The sequence below is a fragment of the Acinonyx jubatus genome, chromosome D2 (assembly GCF_027475565.1).
Source record: "Acinonyx jubatus isolate Ajub_Pintada_27869175 chromosome D2, VMU_Ajub_asm_v1.0, whole genome shotgun sequence".
Taxonomy (NCBI): domain Eukaryota; kingdom Metazoa; phylum Chordata; class Mammalia; order Carnivora; family Felidae; genus Acinonyx; species Acinonyx jubatus.
The window spans coordinates 84,870,774-84,890,202 of record NC_069393.1 but is presented as its reverse complement, the minus strand read 5'-3'; the positions used below and the strand labels follow the sequence as shown (position 1 = coordinate 84,890,202).

The 19,429-nt window shown below is 60.2% G+C and overlaps 1 protein-coding gene across 3 annotated transcripts in view; it reads left to right on the top strand.

The window, feature by feature from the left end:
• STK32C (serine/threonine kinase 32C) overlaps window positions 1-19,429 on the top strand; it is a 96,643-nt gene that overhangs the window by 58,958 nt on the left and 18,256 nt on the right. For all 3 annotated transcript variants that reach the window (XM_053207828.1, XM_027063452.2, XM_053207827.1), the window contains one exon: window positions 5,794-5,849. Coding sequence is in view for 2 of the 3 variants with exons in the window: in XM_027063452.2 (XP_026919253.2) it covers window positions 5,794-5,849 (56 nt within the window). In the remaining variant the exon portion in view is untranslated. The remainder of the gene's footprint in view (window positions 1-5,793; window positions 5,850-19,429) is intronic.

The window sequence follows — 19,429 nt, the reverse complement described above, 5'->3', positions numbered from 1 at the left end:
GGGGCAGGAAGGCGTCAGCACCCCTGGCTTCTCCAGTCACCCAGGTCCCCAGGCCTAGGCACTTCCTCGGCATGAGAACAGGCATTATTCCAGAACCTAGGACCCCAGAGGCCTCGGCACAGTCTCTTGGCTGGTACACATCCTCGCTGCTGTGTCTGTTCCTCAGAAAAGACAGGGCGGGTGTGTTGCTCCTGCCACCCTGGGCAGGGCACTGAACCGGGAAGGGCAGCTGCGCCCCCCCCCCACCGGCATCCCATGCTGGGGCAGGTGCACGAGTGCTCAGAGGGGCCAGCGGAGGCTCCCTGCAGAAGGGCCCAACGGCTGAGCAGCTGGCAGGGAGGGAGTGGGGTGCAGAGGGGACCCAGACGGAAGGAAGGGCAGGCTGCGAGGCCTGGGTCTTTGGGTTGTGGTGCTGGCTCCCCGAGGCCCTTGCTCTTCTGCCCCGAGGGGCCCGGGGTCCTTCGCCCGGAGTCTGCTGTGACTCTTCAGCTGTTTCCTCGCCTGGAAAAGGGGAGCACCCACCCCTTACCTGGTGGCTCGGAGAACCTGGTGGGGTCAGAGCGGGAGGGCTTCAGAGAGCGCCCGCTCGTGGCACCTGCTGGTCCTGGTTCCCGGCAGAGCCGGTGGCCTTGCAGGACAGCTGGTGGCGAGCCGGTCGAGGCCTCAGTGGTGACTGTGCCTGCAGGTGACCCGCTTGTGCGGGGGCCGGCCCGTGCGCCCGGAGGAGGCAGGAATTTCCACAGAGGCCACGCAGACCCTGCAGAGGGCCGGCCTCAGCCGGACTGGATGGTTTTCTGCGGGAGTTCTCTGGGTCATAGGACGTAAGACAAAATGGAACCGACTTCTGAATGAATTGCAGCGACTCGTGATGTTTGATTTATGATTGCAGCTTTCCCAGTATCCCCACTTCTGGTATGGAATTCCCCCGAAGACGCTCTGAGGGCCGGGCCTCTCCTGGGTGACCACAGAGGCAGGCCGGGAAGGGGACTCGTCCCCGGGGCCACGGCAGGCCACCTTCCACATGGGGCCCACCTGCCAGACCCTGAAGGCGTCAGGAGCAGGCTGGCCTCTGGGTCTGCAGGGGCCCCCTCCCCCACCCCGTGGCGCGGGCAGTGTCACCAGTGACAATAGCGGTGACTCACGGCCCTGCAGAGGCTCTATTTTTACCCTCCCCGGGCTCACCTCCTCTCCCGCTCTCCTCCTCGCTGGGGACGCTGGCTTGTGAACCTGCTGGGCCTCACGGCTGCCCAGGGACCTGAGCCCACTGAGCCAACAGCAGTCGACGGGTTCCTCTGCCCACAGAGGGCGAGCGCTGAACTCCGGTCGGCAGACCATTGTTATTTTTGGGGAAAAGTGTTCAGAGAGCACCTCACATGGTCTTTGGATTTGAGGCGACTGCACGAGGGCCTCCTGTTGGCTTTCACTGCTGCTCACCGAGCATGCGACCAGCGTCGCGCTCTGGGGGCGACCCCCTCCCTCTCCTTCCAGCCACCTGTGTGACAGTGGCCAGGCCAGCGGGTTAGGTCAGGTCGGGTCAGGTCCTGGGAAACCAGAAGGATTTCGTGAGTCTTACCGGAACAAGGCTGTGGGAGCATTGATTGCCCAGCCTTTTCCCCGGCGGTGGTTGTGGCGGCTGAGAAGCTCTGAGAACACCTTGCGGAGGTCTGTCTGGGCGCCAGGATTCCCCTAGTTTCTTTCTTTAAAAAAAATTTTTTTTTAGTGTTTATTTATTTTTGAGAGAGACAGAAAGAGCACGAGCAGGGGAGGAACAGAGAGAGAGGGAGACATAGAATCCAAAGCAGGCTCCAGGACCCGAGCTGTCGGCACAGAGCCTGATGTGGGGCTCGACCTCACGAACCGGGAGATCCTGACCTGAGCCGAAGTTGGATGTTCAACCGAAGGAGCCCCCCAGGCACCCGAGGTGACCTATTTTCATAGCAGTGCGGGGCTCTGTGATTGTCAGCTCGGCAAAATAAAGGCCTTCCTTGAAGAATAGATTTTCTTAAACCTTTGTGTTTTAAATATTCACCTGCACCAGGGACAGCCTGTGTCCGTGTGTGTGGCAGGAGCCCTGGCGGAGGCTGAGCTCAGAGCTGGCCGCCTCCTCGCAGGCACGGCTGCACCTGAGGTGCTTAGATTTCTGAGCAGGAGGAACAGAAGCGTCTGATAGGACCGTGGGGGCAGAGCTACCCTTGACCTACGGTGTCAGAGGTGTCTCACGGGGGGGGGGGGGGGGGTGTCTCACGGGGCGGGGGGAGGTGTCTCACGGGGAGGGGGAGGTGTCTCATGGTGGGGGGGGAGGTGTCTCCTGGGGGAGGGGGGAGGTGTGCCGACAGCATCACACAGCCACAGAAGTCACATGTGAGGTGCAGCAAACTGGCCTCAGTCAACCATACTCCAGGTACTCCCGGCTCACGACCTCATCTCTGGGCCCAAATGTCTCCCCAGTGACCTTGGAAAAGGTAGCAGTCCCACCCACCCCTCTTCCTGCTTTATTTTTCTCCCAGGCACCAGGCGCCGTATTTGTCTGCTGGCTTGGAGTCTGTCGCCCACGATAGTGTCCAGCCTGGGAGGGCCCCTCCCTGCCCTCTCCCAGGGCCCAGGACAGACCTGGCCTGTGGTTCCTGCAGCAGCCTCTGACCTTGGCTCTCTCAGCGGGGCCCAGCCTCCTGAGCAGATCTGTGGCCGGAGCCCGCACGCAGATGACGCCAAGGCCCAGCCCCAAATGGCCTAAGAGAAGCAGAGTGTCCCCTGCAAGATGGGGGTGCCCGAGGGCCCCCGGTGCCAGGTGCAGGAGAGCAGGGCCCTCTGGGGCTGCAGGTGTGCCCAGGGGACGAGAGGGTAGAGACTCCCAGGGACCGGGGTGGTGACCTGTGTCTGTGGGGAGCAGAAGGTTTGCATGCGGGACAGCAGCGTGGCCTCCAGGGCTTGGGCTCAACCCCACAAGGAGCTGGTCCCGAGGCTTCGCACCCAGTGGTGGGGCCCATCAGGAGCTGAGGGTGGGGTGGGGGCGGGGCAGACAGGCGGGGCTGGAGGCCACTGGGCTTGCGCCTTCCTGGGACACCGCATTGCCCCCACCCAGGGTGAGAACCAGCCTTACTCTGGGCTCCATTTGCCTGGTGGCTGCAGCCCCTCTCTGGGTTGAGCAAACATGGACCGAGCCCACCCCCTCCTGCGTGGGGCCCCATCCCCCACGCCCTCCTGCTGTGTTCCTCGAGACTCTGGAGGGCAGCGGGCTCCTGGGGGCCCCAGCCCTTTCCTCCTGTTGGTGAGACCCGCTGGGTTCAGTGTTTGGGGGAACTTCACACTTTATCGACACGGACTCTCCTGAACGCTGCAGACTTCTGCATCGTGGCGTATATGCCGTGTGGGCTTCTGCGCATCCACCTGATGCAACACAGCACGCTCCGCCACGTCCGTCCACCGCTACTCGGACAAACCCTGGTGGTGGATCTCCTCTTCACCCTGCCTCTGGATGCCCGAACGAAAGTCAGCACCTCCTTTAGGAGCCAGAGTGGGGCTGACGGCGGCAGGATGCTGGGCGGGGGCTGGGCGGGGGCAGTTAGGGGAGGTCCCCGTCCTGCCCAGAGTGGATCCAGAGCCCACGTGGGGGAAGGGATCCAGAGCAGCAGCTGGTTCTCGGTTCCGCCTGGAGGGTCTCCGGAGCACATGTGAGCCGCTGGGTGCAGTGACGGGGGCCTGGGTGCCGGGGCGGAGCAGCCAGCCCGAGGGGTGACCCGAGGAACCTCCACTTAGCAGAGGACAGAGTGACTCTGGCTGCCCAGTGGGGCTTGAGGCTCCCCTGGTGGGGTCCGGGCCGGCTGCTCCTCTGAGCAGGGTCACTGTGGGCAGAGCTACCGCCCTGTGGGACGGCCTCGCTCACGGCTGCTGGCCCCGATGGGATGCCCGCCCTGCCCAGCCCTGGGCCTGCCCGGGGACCCCTCCTGGCTCGCCGGCCTCGCCTGTCCAGCAGCTACGGCTGGGGTTCCCGTCCCACCTGTGTCTCCCCTGTGAAGCTTCCACGTGGCCGGCTCAGTGCCCTGCCTGCTGTCTGGGAATCCCGTCGTGCGCCCCACAACCCTGGGGTCTTAGGAAGTGCTCAAAACCACAGGGTGCCATGCACTGGGTTACACGTCCCCCCTTCCCTGTCCCGGAAGCGGGCCCAGGGAAGGCCACGGGGCTAGCCAGTGTGGAGCCAGGCCACAGCTCCCCACGGTGCTCGCACTCTCTGCTTCCATGCCCCTCTGAGCGCCTCTTCCCCGCGGCCTCTCCATCCAGGAAGCCCACCATGATAACCTAGCTTTCCAGGGTGTAAAAGTGCAGGGAGAAGCATGGTGTGGGTTCCCTTGTGCTCCTGACCCGTGGTTTCATACACCTTGGTTCCTGTTTTCCTGTTCTGTTCCTCTCCTGGAAGGACCTGAAGTCCAGGATTTGTGGTTTCTCTAAAACCGGGGATTGTGCTGCCTGAGCCCCCTTGCTAACCCTTGGCCCAGTGGTGCCCCTACTCGGGGCCCAGCACCGTGCCGGCCGAACCCTAACTTCTCCTCCGGGGCTCGCTGGGCTGGACCTCCCAGCGCCACGTGCTGGGCCTTGTACGGCAGATGCCCTCCACAGGCTCCATGTGCCGTTCTCGCTCTTGGGGTGGGCACGCCACGGCCCTTGTCTGCAGGCCGCAGGGCTCGTGGGCATCTGGAGACCCCGAGTTTCTGACGGGTGTTGGGGGCACATGGAGCCAGGTTAGCCCGGTGCACAGGCATGGGGGGCATGGACTTGGAGGTGCAGACCTAGGGGGGCACAGACTTGGGGACGTAGACCTGGGGAACAGAACTTGGGGGGCACAGACCTGGGGCACAGGTGGGGCCCAGCTGGTGGCCTGAGAGTCAGCTGGGGGAGCCCCAGCCAGGACGGGGAGGGGGCAGGTGTGGAAAGCAAGGCTGGCTGGGGCTGCCTGGAGCCCGGAAATGCAAGAGGGCAGGAAACGCGGCATCAGGTTGAGAGCAGAAGCGGGAGCCCGGGACTGGCGATTCCAAACTGCTCTCACTCACAGATTAACGCTCCCCGGGGCACTGTGTGTGCCTGGCGGGGAGCATCTTTCCTGAGTTGTGACAGTTAACAAGGCTGCGATTTCTAACGACCCCTTTCTCTGGGAGGGGTTCATGTCTGGACAAAGTTGATAGAAACCGGGATCTGGGTGGTTCACCCGTGGTCCCCACAGGCCCGGGGACCGCCCTTCGGAAAGTCCCTGTTATTCACCCTGGGACTGTGGCAGGCTCCCCTTTAGCTCATTCAGCGAACCCACAGGCGACCACCCCCAGGAGATGCGGCAGGAGGGTGGGGGGCCTGCTTCCAAGGCTCTGGGCACCTGGGACCCCTGGGACCCTGCTTGCAAGGCTTCATGTGTCGGGTGCAGCTTTCAGGAGGGGGTGTCTGGGTGCCTGGGACCGAAGAAGGGCTGTTCCGGGCACCATCGGCTCTGTTCACGCCCCATCCCGGCTGTGGGTCCGTGGGTGTGGTGGCCTGGCCTGACCCCGCAAGGAGCCCGGAACAAGGGACGGCATGGCCCCTGGGACCCACCTCTGTGCCCTGGCCCAGGCGCTCCCTGAAGGTGGAGCCTGACTTCCACCTTCAGCCATCACCCAGGCCCACTTCCAGGGTGAAGTGTGTCACTGGGGGGTCGCAGGGGGCTCCCTGCAGTGGTGGGGGGTGGCCTCGGGGGGCTGCTCCAGCCCCAGGCGTGTGGAGGGCACGGGTCTTTCTGCCACCTGACTCGGCATCCCTCTGTTTTTTCTGCAGTGAACTTCGACCACTTCCAGATCCTTCGGGCCATCGGAAAGGGCAGCTTCGGCAAGGTAAGGCGGACCCAGCAAGGAGGCCGTGACGGGACCAACCCCTCTGCCCGCCAGCTCTGGAGAGGCCGGCCCCAGCTGTGCCTGTCGGTGGGCCTTGTGGACAAGCTGGCGACGTGGGGGGTGTCAGGGGCACTAGGGAGCCTCACTCAGGAGCACTAGGGTCTTTAGTCCAGGTCTTTGGGGGGCTTGTAAGTCAGCCGGGAGCTGAGGGTGCAGACGACACAGCTCTCGGCTCCGCGGGGCCGAGACCCTGACCCCTGCTCTCCAATGGGGCGGCTTTCCTTAGAAATGGGCCCGCTCGCGGCCTCAAAGGGAAGTGTCCTAGAAGCCCCTGCTGTGGGGAGGGGGTGGCAGCAGATGTCCAGTGTCCGGGAGCCGCTGGGACACTCGGACACCATTGTTGCAGTTGGAGCCCAGAGGCCAGGCAGCTTCTCTAGGGGAGCAGACGGCAGGACTGGGGTGCAGGGGAGCACAGGTCTCACCCAGAACAGCCGAGCCGCTGGCTCCTTGAAATAGGCCTGTGCGGAGACCGTCTCCAGTTCCTTCTGGCCACATCTAACTTCCTGATTGCTGCCTCCTAATGTCTTGAGATTGGGGGTAATTATAACTCAAAGAGGCTTAACGAGCGCTCCGGGAGGGTTAAAATTAGCTCTCCGGACTCTGCCTTGATGGGTCTGTCGTAAATGGGTCACTTCTGAATGGATAGTTTCTTTTCGGCAGATAAGGAGGCTTGGCAGATGAGGCCTTTGGCCCCCTCTCCGCACAGCTGTGTGGGTGCTGTGGCCCAGGCTGCCCAAGGCCTGGGCAAGTCATAAACCGGAGCAATTAGCTCCTTTGCAGGAGTTCACTCAAGCACTCTTTCCTTACCGAGAGAGTATTTTTAACATCTGCTGGTCAGGCTGACCTCTGCCCTCCCTGCTTCTCCCAACTGAGTGTAAATTCTGCCCCCTAGAGCCACAGAGAGCGTGGGGAAGGTCGAGGGGCAGACAAGATGGGGCTTAGGGTTAGGGTTAGGGATTGGAGGGCACCAACCCCGACCAGGATTCAAGACTGGCTTCTATGGGGAGACATGGAAGTCAGGCAGACATTTGGAAATGGACTGAGGAGCGGTGTTGGGGACCGACCTGGGGCAGGCTCTTCACTGTCCCCCCACTCCCCATCCCTACCATCCCCCTCATACGCTGCTGAGCAGCACCACCCCCCACAGCGTCTGCAGAACCCCAGGGTTCTGGCTCCTCTGACCAGTTCTTGGCTTTAAAAGCCAGCTGGCCACAGGGTCCCGGAAACAGAGCTCTGCGGGGTGGTGAGGTGAGGAGGGAAGGGAGCCACAGGGTCCTGCTGAGACTTTACCCTTAGAAGCTGCCGTGTAGTGGGAGGACTCCTTCCTGCTCCCTAACAAGGTTGCAGCTGTGGGGTGCCATGTGCTGGACGGGTTTCCGGACTGTGGGCAGACCTGGGCTTTGGTCCTTCCGGCTGTTCTCGGGGGCTAGGTCAGTGACCCCACTGGAGAAGGAATGAGGATTTGGAGGCTCGCCACAACCGGCTCCACGTGTGTGTGGCTCGGCCCAATGTGCCTCTCTGTGCGCGGCCTTATTTCAGATGTCTGCATGGACTCAGCCCCACGTGGACACCACAGTCAAGACTGGCCTTGTAAGAATGACTCTGAAAGCCACTCTTGGTCGAGTGGGTGTAAACATTCGGAGCTCACGCATGCCCCTCAGTGAATGGGGGCAAAGCGGTTGGTGCGTTTGGTGTGAGCGGTTACCTTGTGGCTGCCCCGCCCTGGGGGACAATAGCTCCGGAAAATGGATTATCCAAGCTTGCTGTGCCTGGTCCTTGGGTACAAAGACTGCTTATTGTTTTCGTTTCTGTTTTTTCCCAGTTTGTGTGTGTGTGTGTGTGTGATAAATTACACATAACAGGAAACGTACCATTGTAACCATTTGTAAGTGTGCGGCTCAGGGCCATGGAGCGGGTTCACACTGCTGTGCGAGAAACCCCTCCGTCCACCTCCGTCGCCTCCACTCTTTTCCTCTAGTAAAACAGAAACTCTGCCCCTATTAACCACTACCTCCCCTTTCCCTCCCAAGTTCCCGATTCTTGGAGAAATCACGTCCGGGGGAGCGTGGGAGCAGGTGGTGCGAGTCCACAGTCTGGATGCCGAGAACCCCCGGCTCGTGGGTCGAGGAGCCTTGTCCCGGCTCTTCTGACCAGGCGAGGAGCCTGGGAGCGTCCCCAGTGCAGGAGGCCGGGAGGGCAGCCGCTGCCGCGGACCTCGCGCGTTGCCCGTGCCTGGGCTGGGGGCCGGGGGACCGGCGCGCCCAAGCGGGTGTGAGCCCAGCTGCGTGCCTCGCTCCGGGACAGGTGACAGCTCAGGTGAGCAGGTGGAGCAGGTGCGCGCCTCCGCGGGGACGAGTGTGACAGCCATTGGCAGGCGCTGTCTGCCGGTGCCTCCGGTGGCAAGTGAGCCTTAGTCCAAGTGAGCCACACAGGGGGACGGTCAGGTGGGAGAAGAAGGGCCCGGGGAGCCGTCCGCGCCGCTCTCACCAGGCAGCCCTCCGATTGGCTGGGTGCGGCCCTGTGCTGCGGCCCGGCACCAATCACGCGGGGGTGCTGGGGCACTTTGATTGGCCCTGGCGGTCACGTGAGCGGGCCGGGTCCAAGGGGGCAGAGTGGTGCCCACAGTGGCTGCGAGCACGGAACTGCGAGGCTCTGTGACCCCTGGGGCCTCGTGTCACGTCCGCGCGTCCCGGCCGGGCTGCTGGGCGGGGACCCTTCTGTGCTCCTCCCCAAACCACCCCAAACCCTCTGCGGGGCTGCGCCCCACCCCTCCCCGGGGCAAGGGGCGGCCCTGCCTCCCCAGCTGCCCTTTCCCTGCGGCCGTGACACTCGAGGGCCTGGCACACCGCCTTTTCGGGGTGGATGTGGTGGGGGTCGGTGAGGTGCACCCCTTCCCGCCCCCTCCCCGCCCCAGCCTCCCGCTGCTTCTCCTTCCAGCTCCCTCCGGCCCCCTCCCTGACCCAGGCCTTCCTGGACTGCACCTCCCGAACCCTCCCTGCCCCTTCCCCGCCCCCAGCCTGTCCCCTCCCCGCCCCAGCCTCCCCCTGCTTCTCCTTCCGGCCCCCTCCGGCCCCCTCCCTTACCCAGGCTGTCCTGGACCGCCCCTCCCGCGCCCTCCCTGCCCCTTCCCCGCCCCCTGTCGCCTCCTGCCCGCCCCCAGTCTGCTCTCTCCCCGCCCCTAGCCTGTCCCCGCCCCGCTCCCGAGTGCCACCGCCCCCCCCCCCCCCCCCCGCCCCTAGCCTCCTCCTCCCTGCCCCCCTCCCCTCAGCTTTCTGCCCCTGAGGCGCTCGAGTCAGCCCTGCGCCCTTGCTTTAAGACCTCTATTACTGTGTTTAGTCAGAACAAAGCGAACACTCAGGGTTGGAAAAGACTTGTTTACTCCATCAGAAATTTAACCTTGCACCTGGCCTCACTGCCCCTGGGCCACTGGCGGGCTGCCCTGTCCATCCCTCCCTGGGGACCCCAGGGTCTGTACTGGCTTCCTACCCCCTACCCCTAATAAGTCGTCCCCCTCCCGCCCCCCTGCTCTTACAAGATGCCTGCTGTCCTCACGTATGTTTCCAACTGAACTTTTAGCTAAGTTTTGTCATGATCGAAATAAACATGAAATCTGGGTAGGAATTACATGTAAAGATTAAGAGAAGATTGATATGTTACCTAGCTAGAGATCTAGTATTTTTTTGTTCAAATGTTGTCATATATTTTCATATTAATCCCTCACGTTTTACTGTTTATTATATATCATTCTTGTAGTTATCATATGTTGAGCTGTTGTGCACATCATCTCTTTTTGTTATTGTGAATAGATTTTATTTTCTAAGTTTTTTTCCAGCGTATTGGAAAGTGGAGACCCTGTCACCCTCCTACCCCTGTTCCCCCACGGCTTCTGCTGCCCTCTGACTGCCCTCCCTTGGCTGCTGTGGCCGAGGACTTGGACGGTCACTGGCTGCGGCTGATGTACCCAGCCGGGGTGGGGGGTGTGGAGTGGGGGGATCTGGCTTGGCCAACCTGTACTCCCACTCCTGACTGAACCAGGGGCATTTGGGACTCAATGTCCTCCATGCTGGAAGGTCTGGGCTCCCGGTGATGCTGTCTCTGGCGCAGAGGCTGGGTCCCCACTCACGATGGGCTACAGAGCCTCCTTGAAGTGTGCACCTGGTCAGGCCGCTGGATCGTCAGGAAGCAAAGGTTGAGGCAACAGACGGGCACAGCCCTTTATAGGAAGCAAAGTCCTGTCTCCTGGGCATGGGGTGTCCCTTTGTGAGTGCAGAGTCCCCTGACCTGGGTGCGTTCTTCACAGTGGTCACGATGTGGTATTTGAGCGGGAGTGTCCCAGCCCTTGTCCTGTACCCCAGCCCCTTTTGGCCCCGTGGCCTGGTTTTGTCTCGGGGCGGATTTCTGCCCTTCACTGGCCGGGCCTCCTCCTGCCCGCAGCCCTGCGTGTCCCGCACCCCGGGGCACCGTCGTCCTCTCTGAACTTACAGAAAGGCTGGGCTGGAGCTCACACAGAGGCCTCTGGGAGTGCCTACTGCTGTCGATTTTCAGGTGGGTGGGCCTGGCTGCCTTCTGCCCACCACCCAGCCCAGACCCGTCAGGAGGCCGTGGGTTCTGAGTTAGGGCACTTGCTGTGAAATCTGGCCCGGGGACACTCTCCCCTTCCCCCCGGGGTCCAGCTCTTGTGGGAGGGCTCTGGCTGGGCTGTTACTCGTGGAGGGAGGAAAGCACTGGCCAGCCTCACGTGACGTGGCAGAGCCTCACGTGATGTGGCCGGAGTAGCGTGTCTCGTATTTCTCCAGTTTATGGGGAAACAACTAAGATAGGGCACAATGTACCTTGGCCACAGACCCCACTAATTCAGGAACCTTCTGACCCCCCTGTAACCCCAGCTCCTCATATGGTTTCTGGAGATGAGGTGGGCTGGGAGGAAAGAGCAGTCCTGAAGCTTATGACCCTGTTTGTGGGGACGTCCCAGGACTGCCCTGGCAGCACCTGAGATGACGCGAGTGACCAGCCACCCAGAGCTACAGGATCTCCAGTTGACCCGGGAGGAGCCCCTCTGGGGGCTTCACTATCCGTAATGGCAGAAGCGCTTCGGGGAGAGAGCGGCAGTGGCCAGAGCTCCAAGGAGTCACGTTCCTGCCGCTCCTGGACCCGGTCACATCCTGAGACGTCCAGGCACCAGGTCTGGACTCTGGATCTTAGAAACCATGCTCTTGTTCCCGTCACATGCTTGACGGTGACCCCGCCACGCAGGTCGCTCAGGGAACCTCGGGAAGCTTGGCCGAAGGCAGGCGGGCCGCGGCCAGCAGTGTGGGCAGGAGCCCGCAGCTGGCGGCCTGGCGCTGGTCACCTTGGGACGCACGTGCCCACACCCTGGTTCTCCCCCAAAGTTCCACCCTCTTGGCCACACAAATGACCCTGGACAGTGAGGGGCCTCATCCCATCCCACAGGGAGCCAGCGCACACACACACACACGCACACACACACGCACACACACACGCACACACCTGCCAAAATCAAAATCCAAACGAAGGCAAGCAAATAGAAAATTGTCCACGTTGGTGGTAGAAGAAGTTGAAACCTTGAATAGGCCAACGAACAGAAGAGACCTTGAAAGAAGTGAAAACCCTGCCGTCAGAATATCCCACGGGACCATATGGCCCACGCATCCCACTTCCGGGCGGGCCCCCTCACGAACTGAAAGCAGGGTCTCAGACACCCGCACCCCCGTGTTCACAGCAGCGCAATTCACAGGAGCCCACAGGTGGAAGGGACCCGAGCATCCACCGTGGACGAGTGGACAAACAGTGGTCTGTCCATGCAGTATCGTTCAGCGTTAAAAGCAGGGAAAGGCTGACACCTGCTCCAACGAGGGTCACCCCTGAGACCCTGAGTTCTGGCTCATCTGACCTGGAGCCCCAGGCAGGGCTGGTGAGGCCCAGGTTGCTCACGCCCCAGGCCCTGAGCCCTGGAACACTAGTGGGGGGGCTTGGCCTTGGCCTTTCTCCGGGTGCCGGACCGGCTCACAACTCTTACCTGGCGCCCTGGGCCTCCTGCACGGCTGCCTTTCCGTCTTGGTTCCACTCTGCAGAACCCATGTTCGGATTTAAATTTCATAAGTGATCCTATGAGCAGCTATTACCTGGGGTTCCCTGATAGGAAGAGTTTAGCCACAGAGCCACCAGCCCGATGAGGGACGCTGCCTAGCTGACCTGGGTCTGTCTATTCTGCCCCCCAAAAAGGGACCCTGCTGGGTGGGGTGGGGCTAAAGGGCAGTGACTCTAGAGGGGAGAGGGATGCCGGGGACCAAACAAACCAAGCCCCAAGGAGTTGGGGGAGGGGCACAAGGCGCCCGTCGGAGAACCAGGTGCGTTGGTGGGAGGGGCCGTGGGCGGTCAGTGTCCAGCGAGAAGGAACTGGACAGGGGCAGCGGGGAGGGCAGGGGCCGAGAGCACAGCCTCCTTCCTCTCCCGACCACAGGGAGCTCACTTGGTGGAGGGGTGGGCTCTGGACGCCCCCCAGGCTGAGGGCAAGGCCAGGACGGGACCTGCAGGGACCGGCACCTTCGGACCCAAGAGACCCAGCGTGGCAGGTTCCCCTGGGAGCAGCATCGAACAGACCACGGGCTTCGAAGTGGGCCAGAGCACAATGTGAACTTGCTGGGTTGGTCTCTGGGTCACCCAGGCTTCGATTTTGTGCCTTAAAATAGCCATCTCCCTAGAGGCTGATTCTGGAGAAGGAGGCTCACACCTGCTTTCTCATTCTTGTCCCCGGACAGCGTGTGAGTGGTCATCGTCCTGGCTGCGGGGCTGCTGGGGGACTGACGCCTGAGAGGTGCACCTGGTTCTGGGCGGAGTGGCTGGGGCGGGCCACGTGGGTGGACGGCGGAGGGTGAGCCCACAGCCCGCAGGGACGGCCGCCCCCACGTGTGTCCTGAGTGAGAAAGAAGCTTCCTTTACTAGGCCGGTGCGGCTGCCTGGGTGCTTCAGGAGTGGGAGGTGGTGTGGGCGCCCTGGTACCAGGCTGTCCCAGGAGCCCCCCGGGTCCATTTCCAGTCTGGGTGTCTGGCCACCTGTGGGCTTTGCCGCCTCAGGTGGGCTAATCGAGGTTCCCGAGGCACTCAGCCCTCAGTCCCCAGGATCCCAACCCCCAGGCCTCCCCCAGCGCCAATGCTGAGCTCCCCCCACCCCCCACCACAAACCTGCCCGTCCTGTGGGCTCTGCCTCTTGGGGAGGCAGCTCTTGGGGTTCACCCGGTGCTACTGCTGAGGCCCCTGCTCAGGCCTCACATCTTCTAATTTTTAGTTTTTAATTTTGAAAAACGTCAAGCACATGGGGAGACTGGGGGGCTCAGTCAGTTGAGAGTCCGACTTCGGCTCAGGTCATGATCTTGAGTCTGTGGCTTCAAGCCCCACATTGGGCTCGGTGCTGACAGCTCAGAGCCTGGAGCCCTCTTCGGATTCTGTGTCTCCCTCTCTCTCTGCCCCTCCCCCACTCACGCTCTGTCTCCCTCTCAAAAATAAATTTTAAAAAACATTGAAAAAATAAAAAATAAATTGAAAACTTCAAGCACAGGTACAGACGGGGAGGCGGAGAGCAGTTCCGCACCACCCGGGCATTCCAGCTCTGTGGACGCGTAGTTTCAGTGCCGCCCGCTGCCCGCCTCCCGCCCACACTCCGGGAAATGACCCCGGGAAAGTGTCTCCCCTTATCGGCATTTGCAGCGTGTGTCTGCGAGAGGGGAAGACTCTCCTCAAGCATGACCACGGCCCCTCCCACGCCTGAGATGCTTCACGCCAGTCGCTCGTATCAGGTTCACGTTCCCCGACGTCTCACAAATGTTCCATGGTTTGACGGTGATGGCCCACGCGATGACGCACAACGCCATCCACACGAGGCCCGTCCAGGGCAGTCCGTGGCCCCGCTCCCCGTGTCCCCGTATCCCCGTGGTCCCCCTGTGGGCCTCCAGGCCGTCGTGCGTGCTGGTCCCTGACGTGCTCCCCACCTGCCTTGTGCGCATCCGTCGTGGTCTCCACCTGCGGGGTGGGTCAGGTTCGACCCCACCGCACCCCCCACCTCGTGGTCCCCGGCAGAGCGTGGCGGCCAGCGATGACCACCGCTACCCCCTCCTTCCGGGGGATTGTTCTCTGATGAGCTGCCATAGTTATTTATAAAACAAACTTGCCGTCAGCGAAGTTTATAGGGAACAGCTCGTGCAGGTTCAAGGCCTTTGTCCCCTTCACTGAATGGCGCTCCAGGACGAAGGGGATCCCCCCTCCTCCAGCGGCTACTGGAGCAGCGCTCCTTGGCGCGGCGACTTTGTGGGCGGGACGCGTCTGCCACCCTCCAATCCACTTCATGATAAGCAAGGTTGTGCATCTTTAAGTGTTAGGAGGCCAAGTGACGGGCCTTTGCCTGTGTTTCTATCGAGTTGATGGTCTTTTTTTTTTTTTTAGAGGCTCATTGTATACCAGGGATGTTGGCCCTTCGTTTCTGATGTCAAGTGCAAATATTTTCCCCATGTGTTGTCTTTCAGTTTTATGTGTCTTTTCCACGTAAAATGTTTTATTTTTATGTAGTCTTATTTATTGACCTTTCTCCTTGTCGCCAGGGGTTTTGTGTCCTGGGAATGTTGTCCCTGCCCCCACCGTGTTTTCTTTTCTCACGCCTACATCTCATGCGTCGTCTTAGAACTGCGTCTGGAATCTGTTCTGGCTTGTAGCTTGTCATGAATGGATCCAATTGTATCTTTTTTTAAATAGTGATTCGGTTATTCCAACATCGCTTTTTAAGAAGTCCCCTTTCCCGTAAATTTGAGATGCCACCGTTATGCTACACGAAGCCTTTCTGCGGCGGGTCTGTTTCTGGCTTCTCTCTTCCTTCCCTTTGGCCTGAACACCTGTCCTGCCCCAGGACACACTTTCACGGGTGAAGTTCTAGTGTCTGTGGTCACTGCCTTGCTCTCCTTTTAAATGTTTTTTCTGGGGGCGCCTGGGGGGCTCAGTCGGTTGAGCGTCCGACTTCGGCTCAGATCATGATCTCACAGCTTGTGAGTTCGAGCCCCGCGTCGGCTCTGTGCTGACGGCTCGGAGCCTGGATCCTGCTTCGGATTCTGCGTCTCCCTCTTTTTCTGCCCCTAACCCACTCACATTCTGTCTGTATCTCTCTCAAAAATAAATAATAATAATAATAATTTAAAAAATTTTTTTAAATGTTTTTCTGCCTATTTTTGCTTGTTTTCCCAAATGAATTTTAGGACAAGCTTGTCAGCTCCAGGAGAGGTGAACCGTGTTGATAAAGCCCCTGGGGAGGGAGCCAGAGGCAGATGGCCCCGGCCTGCCGTGCACGTGCTCAGCTCACTCCTGAGTCCTTCAGGAGAGAATCAGTCTCCCTCACTTTCCGGTGCTTATTTGATTCTGTCTGATGCAGACACAAAACAAAGTCGTCGAGGTGGCTGTACGTCTTCCATTGGGTTTGGCCTGGACGTTGGGCCCCGTGTTTGCAGGCTGGAATGGGGGCTTCGTGGGGACCGACTGCACTCTGCTTCCTCGTCCTCAAGACGAGGGTGCTGTGGGGATTACATGAGAAAATGGAAGTGGACCCCCACCCCCGGTACCCGGGTAGCTGGTCGAGGGCCTGTCTGTGGATGAGGGGCCCTGTGTGGCCAGGACATGCCTGCGGCTGGCTCGCTGAGCACCCTGCTAGGACACTGGGGCAGGAGCCTGGCCACACCTGCTCCTTCTGCCTGGAGAGGAAGCGTCTCTGGACGGCACTGGACCCTTCGTCACATGTTTATCAAAATGTCCTATGTGCCAGTCCCGTTTCAGGTGCTGGGAAACGTGGGAACAAGGCAGACAAAATCCTGCTCCGCAGGGCAGTCTGGCATGCAGAGGTCGGCACGCCCGGTAGATCCTGATCCCAGCTCTCCCCTGGCGAGGGGCGGCCCCGCCGTGGGGTCTGGACGTGGGTCCCCGGGTCAGCGAAGCTGCCGTGGGGTCTGGACGTGGGTCCCCGGGTCAGTGAAGCTGCCGTGGGGTCTGGACGTGGGTCCCGGGTCAGTGAAGCCGCTGTGGGGTCTGGACGTGGGTCCCCGGGTCAGTGAAGCCGCCGTGGGGTCTGGACGTGGGTCCCGGGTCAGTGAAGCCGGGCACCCTCGGGAAGCTGGTGCCATGGAGGCCGGGCTCCCACTCTTCCCTCCATCCACAGCCAGACGGCCTTTCCCGTGGGGAGAAGCTCGCCAGGAGGGACCAGGAGGCAGTTTCATTATGATGTATTGAGGCTCCAAGGACCTGTCATCAGGCATTTGCTTTCTGGGGAGCAAAATTACTTGGAGAGGAAAAGAGCTTGGGGTGAATCACTAAATCTGCAAAGTGCATAAACAGCGTTGAGCGAACACGGCAAGTACCCTCATTGCTCAGCAGCTCTTCCGGGCCGTGCTGGCCAGCCACACTCACAGGGACCCCCGGCCGCCCGCACTCGCGGGGACCCCCAGCCGCCGCACTCACAGGGACCACCTGGGTCCTGGGGTCGGCACAGTCCACTCCTCGTGCGACCATCCGGTTGCATTTCTTCTTAGTCCACCCAAGTCGATTACTGGAGGAAGCGGGCTCAGAAAGCCATTTTGTTCGAGGAACCGATTGGACAGCCCCAGAGGCTCAGTCGTGAAAGGCCCCAGCGCTCCCGCTCCCGTTCTGTGCTTGCTGCCCGTGTGGCCTGCGCGCCCGAGGTCCCCGCGAGCAGGGATGGCACCAGGCCGGGCAGACCGTGGAGGCCGGGCTGGTCGAGCCTTTCCGGCCGAGGGTGGTCGCCAGCCCTTTCGGGGGAGCCCCGTGGCCGATGTGAAGGACGCCAGGGTGGAGCCCAGGGCCCCTCCCGGACAACTAACTGTCGAGTGCCCGGCGGCCCGTGGGCCTCCCAGAAGTGGTGTGGTCAGGCCCCGGCTGGAGGACACGGGGGGTCAGAGGGGGCTGCAGTGGGGCCACGTGATAAATGGCCCGGTTGGCAGGGACAGAGGACAGCGGGTGTCAGGTAAGGGCAGAGGCTGGGGCCCAGTGGGCAGGGTCTCTGACACCAGAAGGAAGCAGGGTATTTTCAGAGGCGGGCACCTCCAGAAGGTGCGGGGAAAGGATCCGTGTCCTGGGGCCGTTAAGGAAGTGGTACAGCTTCAGGGCCTCCGATGACAGAAGCATATCCTCCCACAGCTCTGGAGACCAGAAGTCCAAAGTCGGCATGTCCTCTGGGCTGGGTCCTCCTGAGAACCCGCAGGAGGCAGACTTTGCTCTGTTAGGGTTTGCCGCTAAGCCCGAGTAGTCAGCCGACATAAGACACGTTTATTTAGTGCAAGTCTTAGGTGGCCCGGGAGCCCTCGTGAGGTCATGGAGACCCGAAGAAGTGGCTGGGCCCATGTGTTTTCATGTCGGGTTGGACAGAGGCAGTGTGGAAGAGTAACCACACTCTGGGGGGACCGGAAGGTGAGAAGCAGGTCTGTCCAGAAGTCTCTCGGCCTTACCTCCCTCCTGGTGCAGGGGGTACATCTTCCACCATCGTCCACGTGGGGCGTGTTCTCTGTTAGGAAGGAAGGGGCGCCTTTCTCGCACCTGCTGGTGTCGTAAATGTCTCAGCTCATGATGTTGTGCCCGAGTGGCGAATTTTAGCGACACCCCCGCCCCCTTGAAGCTCCCCCAGAGCATCACAGTCCAGGCTCCGAGTGGACAGCCTGCTCCATCGCTTGTCAGTCCCAAGAGTAGGTCAGTTCAGCGAAACGGGTTTCAGTGTTGCAGGTGGTGTCCCCGCAAAGCCGCGCCTGTCTCTAAGGTATGAGCAGTCGGGTATTTAATGAGAAGCGTTTCTGTGGAAACGAAGAGAAAACAAAGGTTGATGTCGGACTAAATCATAAACCCAGACAGACTCTGAGCCCGGAGGGCGGTCAGCTGAGATTTTAAATGACTGGTGTCAGTGCCTCTGGATGGTGGAGGGAGGAGAGACGGGGGCAGTGGGTGCGTTTCCTGGTGTTTGGTTGGAATGTCTCTGGTGGCCTGGGGTGTCGCGGGGAGCTTCCGGAGTGGCCCACGCAGCCGCATGCACGCGGTCTGCTGGCGTGCTTTCTCTGAAGTTATATCAGCTTGTCCAGCTGCTTTGGGCTTTGGGAAAAGGGCAGTTTTCATTTTTAGTTTTTCCAAGTCAGAAAGTTTGGGGGGGGGCGGGGGGAATCTGGAAATGTTAATTATTGACAGAACGCACAAAATGGCAGGAGGCAGTTTACAAGGAAGAAGCGTGGCGCCGTGGACACCCCGCAAAGGGTATCATCGCTTTCATCGAAACAAAACTCCCCCCCACAGTAACCCCCATTTTCATTAAAGACGATTGAAGTCAGACTAATTTTTTTGCAAAATAAGTCAAGGCTCATCAAACGTGGCCTGATCAGTTATGTAAGTATGGCGAGAATAGTGACTGAACGCATAGGCCCTTTTAAGTCAGCGTTGCTGGAAATTTTATGAGGAATCTCGGATCAGATGTAGGCTCTTGAGACTAAGAAACCAGGTCAGGCTTTGCCTTCAGGACCTAGAAATTTGGATGCATTCCTGTCTTCTCCGGGTCCCCGAGGTGCCCTGGGATTCCTGGGTCTGTCAAGAAGTGACGTCTTTACTCACCTGCAGGGCCAGGAACCCGTGAGCAGGCATCAGGCTGGCATTTCCAGGCCCGTGGTAAGCGTGGACCCCGTCAGCTCAGAGCAGGAGTTTCTCACATCTGGCCGAGCAATTCCATGTGCCGCACTTTCAAATGTGGCCTCCCAGTCAGTCTTGGTGATAGAACCGATGGTTTTAATCACGTCCTACTGCTAAGAGAACAGATTCCCGTTGAACCGACACAAATCATCGGCGCGAAAGTCAGAGTATTTAGTAGCAGTTGCTAAATTTTGGAGGAGTCAGGTGGGGAGAGAAGCCAAATGTCCCCATCCTATTCCAAAGCTATAATCTACCAGACGGCTGTGAGCTATAGACAGCTTGAGAGAAAGGAGAAATAGGATTTCTTAAGTCTGGAAAACCAAACATTAAGGAACCAGCCATGTTTCAAACAAAGGTCAGAGATGTGGTGATCTCCCTCACGGGTTCCTTCGTCCCGCGTAATTAAATCTGGTGTGCTCCATCCTGGGCTGTCGGCTTCTTTAGAGTTTCAGAAGGTCTCCTCTGGCTCAGGGGCATGATCACACAGTTTCCAGAAACCTCTCTCCCAGGGTCCCTGTGGAAGCCGGTCCCGGACTTCCTGCAGATGAAACACTCTCGTCTGTACGTGGTTATAAGAAGCTTTCCATGAAGTGTCAGTAAACCAGTGACCATCTCTAAACAGGGACAGACTGAAAACAGCCGTAGTTACAGATCTGATGACAGTTTATTGCAAAAGGTGGTGCAGTTGACAAGGAAATTAGGTTATTTCTACGGTATGTGACGTTTTAAGGTAATTGGAATTACGACCGATTAAACAACCGCTGAGGATGTTGATAAGCTTCCAGTCATTTTACA